At 48.2% G+C, this 11,831-nt stretch overlaps 1 protein-coding gene across 1 annotated transcript; it reads left to right on the forward strand.

Annotated features, from left to right (window-relative positions):
* The first annotated feature begins 844 nt into the window (after positions 1-844).
* Positions 845-8,382, forward strand: LOC144109439 (uncharacterized). Its single transcript, XM_077642232.1, has 2 exons — positions 845-3,821; positions 6,306-8,382. The coding sequence occupies exon 1, from the start codon at positions 3,041-3,043 to the stop codon at positions 3,797-3,799; it is 759 nt and encodes a 252-aa protein (XP_077498358.1). The 5' UTR covers positions 845-3,040; the 3' UTR covers positions 3,800-3,821; positions 6,306-8,382.
* Positions 8,383-11,831: the final 3,449 nt, after the last annotated feature.

Here is an 11,831-nt window from a genome sequence, read left to right on the forward strand (position 1 = left end):
ACATACCGCGCCCATGTCCTGGGGACGTGTTTTTTTAATTTGTAGTTAAATGAAGTCTCCTTGCATGCTCTTTGGATGGCGATGAAACGTACAGCATCCATGCCAACGACCACTGCCGTAGAGTTATGCAGCATGTGTGTGCTTACGGAACATTACCTTTCCTTTTTGGATTACCATATATAACCTGCTACAACCTCTATAATCTTCATCGCTCCACCATGCATTGCGGAAGCCATACGTGGTTCACCATCATGGCGCATGTTACGTAACGTACGAGCTATTTAGGCCATTTTAGGTTAATTGAATATATGTGGGAAGAGCTCCTAGAATGAAGAAGTTCCTAAAACGTAATTTTAAGATGGCACCTTATAAAATAGGACAACTAACCCACATGAAAAGGAAGGCACTATTTCCAGCTGGAGAAGCACTTTTCCAGTTTAATTTCTAGCTGGAGTGGCTGGAAATGGCACTTCCATTTCCACTTCTAGCTGGAAAAAAATTTTACAGTCGGACACGATTTCCAGTTTCATAATCCAGATGGAATCGAATGGTTTCCAGCTGCAAAATGGCATATGATTTCCGGCTCCATAATCCAACAGCAAATGGTAACGTTTTAATCTGGGAATTTATTTCACTTACGCGAGGTCGTATTGAGTAACAAAGTAATTCCGCAACAACTAATGGAAATAAAAACGACAAAAACAAGAACACCGGGAAGCTGAACTGAATAACAGCTTTCAAAAATGAAGCATAACGCAATGTCGAGCAAAGAAATGCACTTTAATAGTATGCAACCTAAATAAGAAACACATAAAATGCGCAAGTTTCTTGGAAAGTAGAGGTCAATTATAAGATACCCTGCTTGGAAGTTCGCCTTGTGATTGCAGCGCCGCAACACACAAGCTAGTGAGAGAAGCAAGCAGCTTTCGGTGCACTCGAAGTGTTTTTTCTATACGCCACTTTCATAAGCTTATTGGCAAGATCTTCCGAGCTCTGTCGAAGCCGCACGTGCGTACGCATAATCTATATGGGCAACGCCGAGAGAAGCTAGGCATTATGAATGCTATCAGCCAAACGCGGGCCTCAAATCGTTCAGAATGTGCTGTCGTGTTTGTAGCGGCCCAAGAGGCTGACGGCAGCAGTTGTTAGTCGCCGTATGGAACAATTGCAGTGCCACCTGGGCAGCGCAGGCTCCCTTGCTATTGTTTTCTGTGTGATTTTCCTGTTTTATGCACTGGTTTGTCTATGCAAGCATAACTTGCATATCTTGCAAGTGAAGGCTTACCTTACAGTTATCGGCGACGGATAAGGCGTACGGCTCGGTGAATTTTGTTATTTATTAGCGTTCACTTTTTGCTGAGCGACGCACTGGAAATGCCTATACAGTATCAGTCGCAAACAACTCAAGAACAAAGTGGCTAATGCCCCTCAAAGAATGCTCTCCAGCCAATGGCGTCGACAGATTCTCATGACGTCGTGGATAATCACTTCGCACCTACTAGCGTGAGATCGCAGGGGGTTGGCGGAGGTTAGGGGGATCAACCATTCATACGGCTTAATGGGGTTAATCGCGGTGCCATGGAAATTGCAAATAGTGGGGTTTGACATCCCGAAGCGACACATGCGCTATATGAGAGACGCCGTATAGTGCATGGTTCCGGAGCGCCCGCACTCAGGCGTATTTGCGTTTCGCATCCATCGAAATACTGCCATCGTGGCCGCGATTGAACCCTTGACCTTGGTATCAGCAACAGAACGCCAAAGCCACTGAACCACAGTGGCACGTATATGGTGCGTGGCGTTGAACGGAATTGGTTTTAGCGAGAGAGCTGTACTCCGATTCCGATGCGGATGAGACAATAACATTCGATGCTTCACAAGGACAAACAGAACTTAACTGCGTTGTGGTATGGCACAATTCAGGCTACGGTGGTCTGACCACGTGATCGTATGACTATGAGCAACTGGGTACCTGACCTTGACATTACATTTGAGACAGTGGAGACCATGCTTAACAAGGCTTTCGCTCGTATAACTAGGTTCAAGCCACATTGAACCCCAGCCATTTTTATACCTCTTTTACGTCGCGTTCTGATAGCTTGTCCTTCGTCGCTGTCTTGTGCGCTCCTTAAGCATATTCAAGCGCAGTCTGTTTGTGTGAGCGCTCGTGGATACTCACTAAATGATTGAATAAACTGAAACACGGGAAATGAAGCTGCTCACGAATGTAGTGTAGAAGACCGATGGCAACGATTTTAAGAGCGCGCTGCTTGATTTTTGAACTTCGCGCCGCTGTCCTGCGCTTTCCGGGCCGGTAACGATTAAGACCGAATTAGCTTGGAAAATTAGAGTGGAAGCACAGAGATTCAGTACTATCTACTGCTGTGCAAAGCATCGTTTTTTACCCTCAACCACGAATTACAACCAATGTCGGAAGGCATAATAACGTTGGTAACGTTGGCCTCAGTCCACTGTTAGAGACTTATAGTCTGGAAGCCAGAGGGCCCTACTTTACCACTAGCGCTTGCGTTCTGCATTGCGGAGATGGAGGTTTCGGAAGCATTCGAAAACGACGGGCAACTACGCGAAGCGAATCGCTCCTTTCTGATTCTTGGGAGGAAACGACCATGATATGGCAAACCAATAGGATGCAAATCTTGCATGCAATCACTGTAAATAAAAATATGTCAAAATTCCTTTTGAAACGCACAGTACGATCACGTGTCTGCAGCAGACGATGGAGCAGAAACCCAATCTCCGCGCTCGTCTGCTACAGATCGCTATAAACGACTACAAATTTACGGGGTTGATGCAGTCTGCATCAGCTGGCCGCGTTTAGCTCCGATCGTAAATCGACTGGTTCTCGCCATTCTTCTAGCAAAGCGAACTTTGCTTCCCTATACATGTGCGAGCTAACCGGCCGAGCTGCACGCACTCCTACTCCCCATTCGTACACCGCGAAGCGGCCGGAGCCCGTTAGAGAGGAAAGAAAGAGCACTGTGTCGCAGCCCCTTCCCTGCAGCCCCCGGGCCCGGTTCCAATGTTAGACGCAGCGTTCCCGCTGGCTCGACGGTCGCGCTCTCCCGGCGAGTCGACCTTGGGGGCGCCCCCTAATGCTCGGCGGACGGCGACACTCGCTGCCTCCGGCGTCGTTGACGTCGCAATCGTCGATAACAACGCCGCAATTCTTCAACAGCCGACGGCGCCGCACATGACGATGGGCAGCGCACAGGAATGGGTCGGCTGGGTGGCCGGAGTCGTCACGCTCGCCAGCTTCGTCGGCGGCCTGTCGCTAGCATGGCGCGTCCATCGGCGCGCGAGCTCGGCGGGCATCGCGTTCGCGCCCATGGCCGCGGCTGTCATGTGCTGTCACGCCTGGCTCCTCTACGGTCGCGCCGTGCTCGAGCCTGCCGTGGTGTGGGTGAACGCGTGGGGACTGCCGTTGCTGCTGTTCAACGCGCTGGTGCACCGCGCGTACTCCAGCGATTGGGGGCCCGGCTGGGCGCTGCTGGGGGCGCTGGCGGCGCTTCAAGTGGCTGCTCCGATGATGACTGTCTCCTGGCTGGGACGGCTCGCTTCGTTCTACACGGTGGCCTGTAACGCTGCGCCGCTGGCCCGAGTCACATCGGGCCCGTTGCCCGAGCTCGCAGTGTGGGCCCTGGCGGCGTGCGGGCTGTGGACAGCGTACGGGGCACTCGCTGGTGACGTGCTTCTCTGCTCGTCAAACTTGCTGGGTGCGCTGGTGGCTGTTGCAGAGCTGAGCGCGGCGGCCTGGTACCGTCGGAACCGTCGTAATTAGGAGGGCCCGGTATATTTACGAGGTGAGGCCATGTATAAGTGTGAGCGGCTAATATTTGCATGCAACCAGGAATCGTTTGTGCGGAATAAGCCGGGGCAAACGACAGCGCCTCGAAGACGGCACGGGCGCGTGTTCACATTCTGCGATACGCGCCAACTCGCCACATGCTTTTCCCGATTTTACTAACCGGCAGCGTGTGATGATTGGCGCGCGAATTGGTGAAGGGCTCGCACGTAGCAGTGCTCGTTTGTGTCAACTTTCAAAATAATTGCACCTCATTTCCTCATTTTGAAGCCCCCCTTTGACAGCTTTTGACAGTCTTTGTCAAAATTTCCTGGGTCATGATGACCGTGACCCAAAGGGGCGCGCACGCGGCCAAGTGGTGGCGCTGCAGCCGCCAGCTAGGCTAGCTTTGGGAGCACATGGCAGTACACCAAATCAGGGTGTACATGGTGATATGGGATGGGCCTCGTTCGAGAGCAGAGAAACTAGCAGTAAGATTGCATTTGAGGAGCGATTGAGAAAAATGGGGGAAAAGCAGTGGGCAAGGAAACTGTTCAGATACCTGTATATAAGGAATGTTGGTACGAAATGGAGAAAGCGAACTAGAAAATTGATAAGCGAATATCTGGACAGCAGTAGGGGGGCAAATCAGCAATTATCAGTTAAGAAAAAGGTTAAAGAAACAGAGAGAGCTCTGTGGAAAACAGGGAATCTGACCAAATCGGCACTGGGAACATACAGCATTTTTAAGCAGGAAATTGGCAAAGAAAATATCTATGATAATTTCAGGGGAAGCTCTTTGTTGTTTGAGGCCAGGACGGGAGTTTTGCGGACTAAGACATATAGAGCCAGGTACCATGAGATAGACACGTTGTGCGTTGCGTGCGGAGAGGAGGAGTAAACGGCTGAACACTTGATACTTTTCTGTAAAGGGCTGCACCCTACAGTGGAAAGCAGCGGGGCTGATTTATCCAAGGCATTGGGGTTTAAGGACAGTGAAGGGAAAGTAGATTTTAAGCGGGTAGAAGTAACCAAGCGAAGGTTATACGATTGGTGGCGAAAATCAAGAGAAGTGTAAAATTTCACAAGCCATGGCTATAGGTGGCTTGAACGACCGCCCGATTTAAAGGGTTCAGCCTTATCCGTCCATCCATCCGTTGCCGGTTACGCTGCTTTGATATTTTCAGCGCCATTGTTCTGCGACCGATAACAGGCACTTCAAGAGCAAGTGCGGCATGTCTTTTATCGCCTGTTTCGTACTTGCCATCAGTAGGGCCACCTCATTTGGAGCGGCGATAGAGCCGATGTCGGCATACTGGGATGAGAGAACGTGCGAGCTGGCTTCTCGTATATACTGTTTCTAATCAAGCTATAAAAAAAAAACGCATAAAGGCGATGCGCACGCATACGTGCGCGCTTCATATTTTCCAGTTTTGTTCGATCATCTCTGGAGTAAATATGCTAAGCTTTGATGCAGTGATAAGAGAACCGCATGCCGCAGTTGCTATCGTGAATCTCCGATATCGGCCAACGATGAACAAGTGTATAATGGAACGCAAACAAGTACAGAATCTTTGGATTGCGGTTGCATTGAACAAGAACGGAATGTGCAATCCAAAGAAATGACTGCTGAATAAAACTCCCATGCGACAAGCGGCTCATGCATCACAAGTAGGCACTCACCTTTTTAGCTAAGAGAAAGTTTCGCATATAGTTCTGTAATGTAGTACCTCTAAGATCTTGCTGTTTAATGGCACAACGGTGACTGTGCCGTTTATTTGAAGAACAGCAGGGATGGGAAAGGGGGGGGGGGGGGGGGTCGAAAGTCAAAGCACGATATTGTGTATTGTGCATATATATAGGCGTGGTGTTCTTCCGTGGGAAGCCTTTGCATTGTATCACGTTTCGAGCTGTGAGGTTGTATGAAAGTCGTGTGGGAGGCCTTTGACCATTAAGTTGGGAGAGGTGCACCAATGCTCCTCTGCGCTGGAAAATGGCGTCTTCTGTGTCGTCTCGTGTTGCGCAGTAATATTAGCCTGTGTATATTATCCTCATATCACACTCACAGTATAAAGCTCATGTCTTTTATGGCACTTTCTTTACGCATCCGCAGCCTAAGTGCTGTTGGAACTAGGACAGCACTCATTGTGCTCCTGCGCAGTCATATCTCCAAGTTATCGCACTGAGCAGCCTTCGAGGTTGGTTTACTCGCCTAAAAAAGCCCCCATCGACCAATTAACTCGGAAGTTTCTGGCGCTTCACCATGAGATTAATAGTAATTTTGGTCTAAATTTGGTCGTTGTTAAGCACAGAGCTCGGGGAAAAGTTACAGAAAGAATTGTTGGACCTACAGGCGCAAATTTATTTTGTTTGTGTACGTTCATGAGTACGCTCACACTTGGGGAAAGGATATATTTTTTTTATTACCGTCGACTAACCGAAATTTTGCTGAGGTCTGAAGAGGATGTAATGTGGAAACTACCTCTCCCTTGTACCCTTCCAGGTTGTACGCGCATTCCAATTCAACCCAGTTGCATGGACCGCCTGCACCAACGGCGGTACATCATCTTGATGTCTGTGGAGCGACCTGCCTCGGAGAACTATGCGGTGTCTCTGCAAGTGCCGGCGATGTGTCCAGGAGACAAATGCATGGTCTATACCTCCATGCAAACTGGGCACCACGTTTGGTTCTTGGTGGCAACAGTGTAGTGGCGTCTAACGCGTACCTTCCGACTCGCAGCGGCGACTGTGTGCTGTGATGTGCGTTAATCGGAACTTTACAATAACCGCGGCGGCTGCGTTTTTATGGAGGCAAAACGCTGAGGCGCCCGTGTGCTGTGCGATGTCAGTGCACGTTAAAGGTCCCCAGGTGGTCGAAATTATTCCGGAGCCCTCCACTACGGCACCTCTTCCTTTTTTCTTTCACTCCCTCCTTTATCTCTTCCCTTACGGCGCGGTTCAGGTGTCCGCCGAGATGTGAGACAGATACTGCGCCATTTTCTTTTCCCCAAAAACCAATTATTATTTTTACTAATAACGCGGAGTGGGACAGAAACATTTGACGGAGACCCGGACACCTCTGCAATCGTGCGTCGAACAGTTAACATTCCCTGCTCCGACTGGAGGAACTGGCAGACGTCGGTGTATATAACAGGGTATATATTCCTCGTTTTATTATGGATGCTCACTCTTAAATGTATATGCGTGATTAAACGGGCCGTTCGAACTGTCCCCAGTGTTCTCCTTCAGTTGGACCCTTACAGACAAGGTTTTATCCCCGAGGGACTCTAGTTTCTTGGCGCCGCAACTTTGAATCTAGTAGCGGGGAACAAAATGTTGTATTGAAAATAGGAATTTTTTTCAGAAAAAAAGGCCAGTTTCTCTGTCGAAGAAGCATCAACGTACTCAGTAAGAGAATGCTTTAACTTTCTGCTGAACAGTAAAATATTAGAGGAAAATATTTTGCAGAGGTTGGAAACACAAACTCCATCCACGTGGGAGACCCTTTTATTGCCGGAAGCTAAAAAGTTACCTCGACGTTCACTGTAGACTAGAAAACAGGCAAAGGCTCCTAACACTGCGTAAAGTCGCCACTCCACAAACCTAGACTTCTCAAGGGAACGGCTAGTGGGCGGCAAGCGGAAATTTGTCTGTATAGAGCAGATATCAGTCAGCCAAGGTTTCAAGCTGTACGGGCGAGAACGATGAAGTATATTGAATGCTCCGAGAGGGAAAACGGCATATGTCGGGCAAAAAAGATAGCTGCCGAAATGCGAATCAGCCGCCATATCACTCGCCACCCCAGGACAGAGCGGGAAGGCACTTGAGGCAGTCTACATCTACCGCGTGGTATGTGTCATGCCGCAACCCAGTACACATTGTGTACGATGCTTGTAGTTTATTTATCTTATGATGGAAAGGGGATGTTGAGATAGCGAAGGTATTCCTCTTCGCCTCTTCTGGAAGTGAGTGACAACAGTGGCTGTACGGTTCTGCCTTCCCCCAGCCCAGTAAAAGCGACCATAACAAAGTCCAAGTGGGTGTACAAAGTACGTCACACGCTCAAAGCACATACGCAATAGGTGAGACCGTGTGCATCACACGAACGCGGAGGATCCATTGTAGGGGAGAGTCTATCTCAATGTCATTGACATGGGCTATCAGGTGCAAGAAAAATCGGTTTTCACTTAAGAACTACATAGGCTCATAATTTTCGCTTGTGTTTTTTCTTCTTTCAAATGATGCGTTAGACATTAGAATACATAATCGCAGCGTGGTATTCGCCTCTACGACCGCAAAACAATTTATAACTGAATTCCTTCATAATGCTGTTTCGGTTTCATCAACCGAACGATGGTTGTGACGTGCAGTTCACTTTTCGGTCACAGGCACGAAAAAACGTGAAATATAAAAAAAACGTGAAATATAAACGCTGATACGTTGTTTTAAGTGACTACAACACTAATGCTCTTAATTGGGCCAGAAAAACTCTGGCGATCCGCGGTGGATAATTTGTAAGAGTTAGCAGCGAAACGTTATCCAAGGTTAACACAATAAAGTTGGTTGTATCTGAGCTGGCATACTACGTTATATTCATTACATCGTTATCCATTCTTTATATTCGGGGTCAACACACTAATTTCGTTACATCCGAGATACAGACACGAAAGTTCGTCATATCCGAGGTGGCATATTTAGGTTCGGAATATCCGAGGCTAATTAACACACTAAAGTTTGTTATATCCAAGGTCACATACTAAGGTTCGGTATATCCGAGGTTAACACAGGTTCGTTATGTCCGAGGTCGTATACTTACCCAGTCGAAAAATACGACAGAGCCGATCACAAAATACAACAGGAATTTTCGTCGTCCTGTCGTTGCAACAGATTTTTTTGTAGTATTGCGAAGTTGCCTGTTGTTGCGACAGAACTGCCTCTATAGTAATGACAGGAGACAGCTCAATACTACAGAAAATTCTGTTGGTACTACAAGAATTTTTGTTGTGAACTCCCAAAGTACAACAGGAAAATCTGTTGTCACAACAGAAAATTTTTCGATAGGGTTAGGTTCGGTATAATGGAGGTCAACACACTAAGGTTCATTATATCCGAGGATAACACACGAAAGGACGTTATATCCGACGTGGCATACTATTGTTCTTTATATCCGGAGTATTATACTAAGTACATATAGGTAGTATACTAACTTTGTTCGTAATCCGGTGGGCCACCTGCCACTGGCTACTGACAGGCGGCGCTAGCCATTTCCGCTCGCACTGACCCTTCAATGTTCCCTTGAGCCGGATCTGTCTTGCTGATAAGAATGTTCGGAAATCAAGCGATAGCTGATTTTGATTTTTTCATTGTAGTCACGAATGTGATAAGAAACATGAAGGAATTTATCTCACCTGAGCGGAAATCTGCCATGGACTGCGGACGATGTATAACTTGTCAAAAAGCGATTTTCTCCAGCCACCAGGCATGTGTTCTGCGGAAAACTCTGGGCCTGTAGTGCTCCAGAGGTTGGTATAGCTCACGCACTATAGTCCGCAGCTGCGCAGAGCCCTGCTCATCGACTCCAAATGGGACACGTTCAAGGTAGTCTCGAGTACCAAGTTAGCCACGTAATTAATCATGCATGGTAACATTTTGCAGAGGTCCAGCTTCACAGTGAAATCATCCAGGTTCTGAATTTCTGGTGAGTAACAGGGAACGCTTCGCGAAGCTGTGATTTATGTCTGCAGGAAGTTCACAATGGAGAACACTCCCAGCGTCCACGCGCCCAGCAATACACACGCCTAGACAGAAAGCTTGAGTGCAACCCTGAGGTTGAAGAACGTCCTAGAATCGTGCTCATGAAGAAATAACCGGCAGCAAGTAAGCTGAAAGCTTCTCCGGAAAAGAGGCGACGCGGGACGAAGAGGAGTAAAATGACCACCACGGCCAAAGGTAACAACGTTGCAGACATCGAGAAGAAATAACGCCGCTTCTTGGTGAAAGAAGGACGTAATGGTAGGCCACGACGTAGCATCAGGCGGGGGGGGGGGGGGGGGGGTCGTTCTATAGGTCGCGTATGCATAGTAGCAGCATTATGTGGAGGTAACTCAGAGGCTGTGGGCCTAGGACAACATCCACGCGCTGGTCCAGAAGCAGGGAGTCACTGCCGTAGCTTTTGCAACGCAGAATCATATGGCTGTTGAGTGTATGCTATGCCTCCATCGTATGGCCAGAGGGAACTGAGCGGTATTGACAGCGAACTGATTTTCCGGCTTATCGTAAATGGCATACCGTATTGTTTCGCTCTTGGAAAACAGCAGTGAAAGTAATGCTTGCCCCTGCAGAAACTCTTCCGGGGTTTTCAACAACTTTCTATCATGACAGCGGTTGTAACCTCAAAGGGCGCATAATTTCGCGTTCGCTGACAGTGATCATAAGACATTAGGAATCGGATAGCTTCTTCAACCCATTATCGTGCTCTTTGATGGCAGAAACACATAACACGTTCGAATGGTACTTCTGCCATCTTCTAGAATTTTACGTTCTATTAAAAAAATGCGTTAACAAACGGTTTCCCTCCTAAAATGCTTATGTGACTCCAACACGGCGGCCTGGTAGTTCCATTGCTTGTACCAAGTCCAAAATCAAAGGTATCACCAGGATGGACGGGGCTGAGAGAAAAAGCGGGAACAAGAAGGCAACTTGAAAGCATGTTCTCATTTGTCACTGCATTACTTCGCTGTACAAGATCGAATTTGTAACAGAAATGACCACCTGTTATGAATGTAGCTCCCTTCGCGAACATATAGAGCAGACAGCTCAAAGGGTCTTCCGCATGCAAATGGTCCAACCACGAAGATGTCGCTCAGTTTCTTCATTTGCATCAATATACGCACGTTTGGGTGTTACTGCCTTCAGGACCATATCGCATGCAGGTCTGGCATGACAGGATAAGCGAATCCTCTCTTACGGTTTTAAGCACAGCACTATCGCCTAGCAGAGCGATCGACCTCTTTGAACTTCCATTCGTGACCATAGCTCTAACAGTTTTTTTTCGCTGGCGCATTACCGGCGCTTTACTTGGTTTCAGAGTCGAGACACAGTTCGTAAGCCCACTTTTCAGGATGATGGGGTAATGCCTTAATGGACCTCAGGGTAAGAGCAGTACCATCAAATTCGCCAAGAGCGCATACCTGCATCATGCACTCCGGAGCGGCCAGGTTCATCGAAACACGCTATAGATATGACGCATCAACGCTGATGATTCATCAAGGCAGTCATCAGCAACATCATATTCCAGGCTAAGTGCGTTGAAGGACGAAGGCCTCTGTCACCATTAGCCAAACTACGCAGGACTAGAGGAGTCTTCTATTGACCTTCAATTAATCCTGTCGTGTGCCAGCTGCGGCAATCTTGTCCCCGCAACCTTCCTCATTTCATCCGTCCACCTGCATACTGCTACATTGGCCTTCCCTTGAAATCCACTCCGCTAGCCCAAAGGGCTATCGGTGTGCTACTCCACGTTAGTTTCCTTATTTGCTCCGCTGAGGCCTCGCCTGGAGATTTCCAGCCTTCCTTGTCTTCCTCATGCTGTGGCCCCAGTTTGCTCTCCTAGTTCAGATTTTGGACCGAGGAGGAAGAGTCTGCTATGATAACCACCTTGTCCAAGCGCAGCCTTTCGGAAGTCTCTAGTTTTCTAAAAACTACAAGTTTAAAATCTCCCCGTTGAGTAGCTCAGTGTTCGCTAGTGGCGGTCAGAAGATGGCGCCAGTTGCTGAATGTCCAGGAAATCGGGGCAGACAGGCTGTTCACTCGTGTAACACGTGCGTAGAATGCCTGTCCGCTGTGGGCACCGGCATCAAGTTTTGACAAGGTCGCCAGTCAGCTGAGCCCACGAAGCATTATTCTTTTCTCTCTACCTTTATCTCGTTCCAATTTTGCGAGCACAGATACGTCGCTATGACAGGCGGCCTCTAAGTTCTCGGTCCATTCACATCGTCTCTGCCATCACACGCTCGAGATAGCTCGCGGC

Source organism: Amblyomma americanum, chromosome 11 (assembly GCF_052857255.1).
Source record: "Amblyomma americanum isolate KBUSLIRL-KWMA chromosome 11, ASM5285725v1, whole genome shotgun sequence".
NCBI classification, from domain to species: Eukaryota; Metazoa; Arthropoda; class Arachnida; order Ixodida; family Ixodidae; genus Amblyomma; species Amblyomma americanum.

Excerpts from the sequence above, each read along its gene's own strand:
- LOC144109439 (XM_077642232.1), top strand. The coding sequence starts at position 3,041 with ATGTTAGACGCAGCGTTCCCGCTGGCTCGACGGTCGCGCTCTCCCGGC.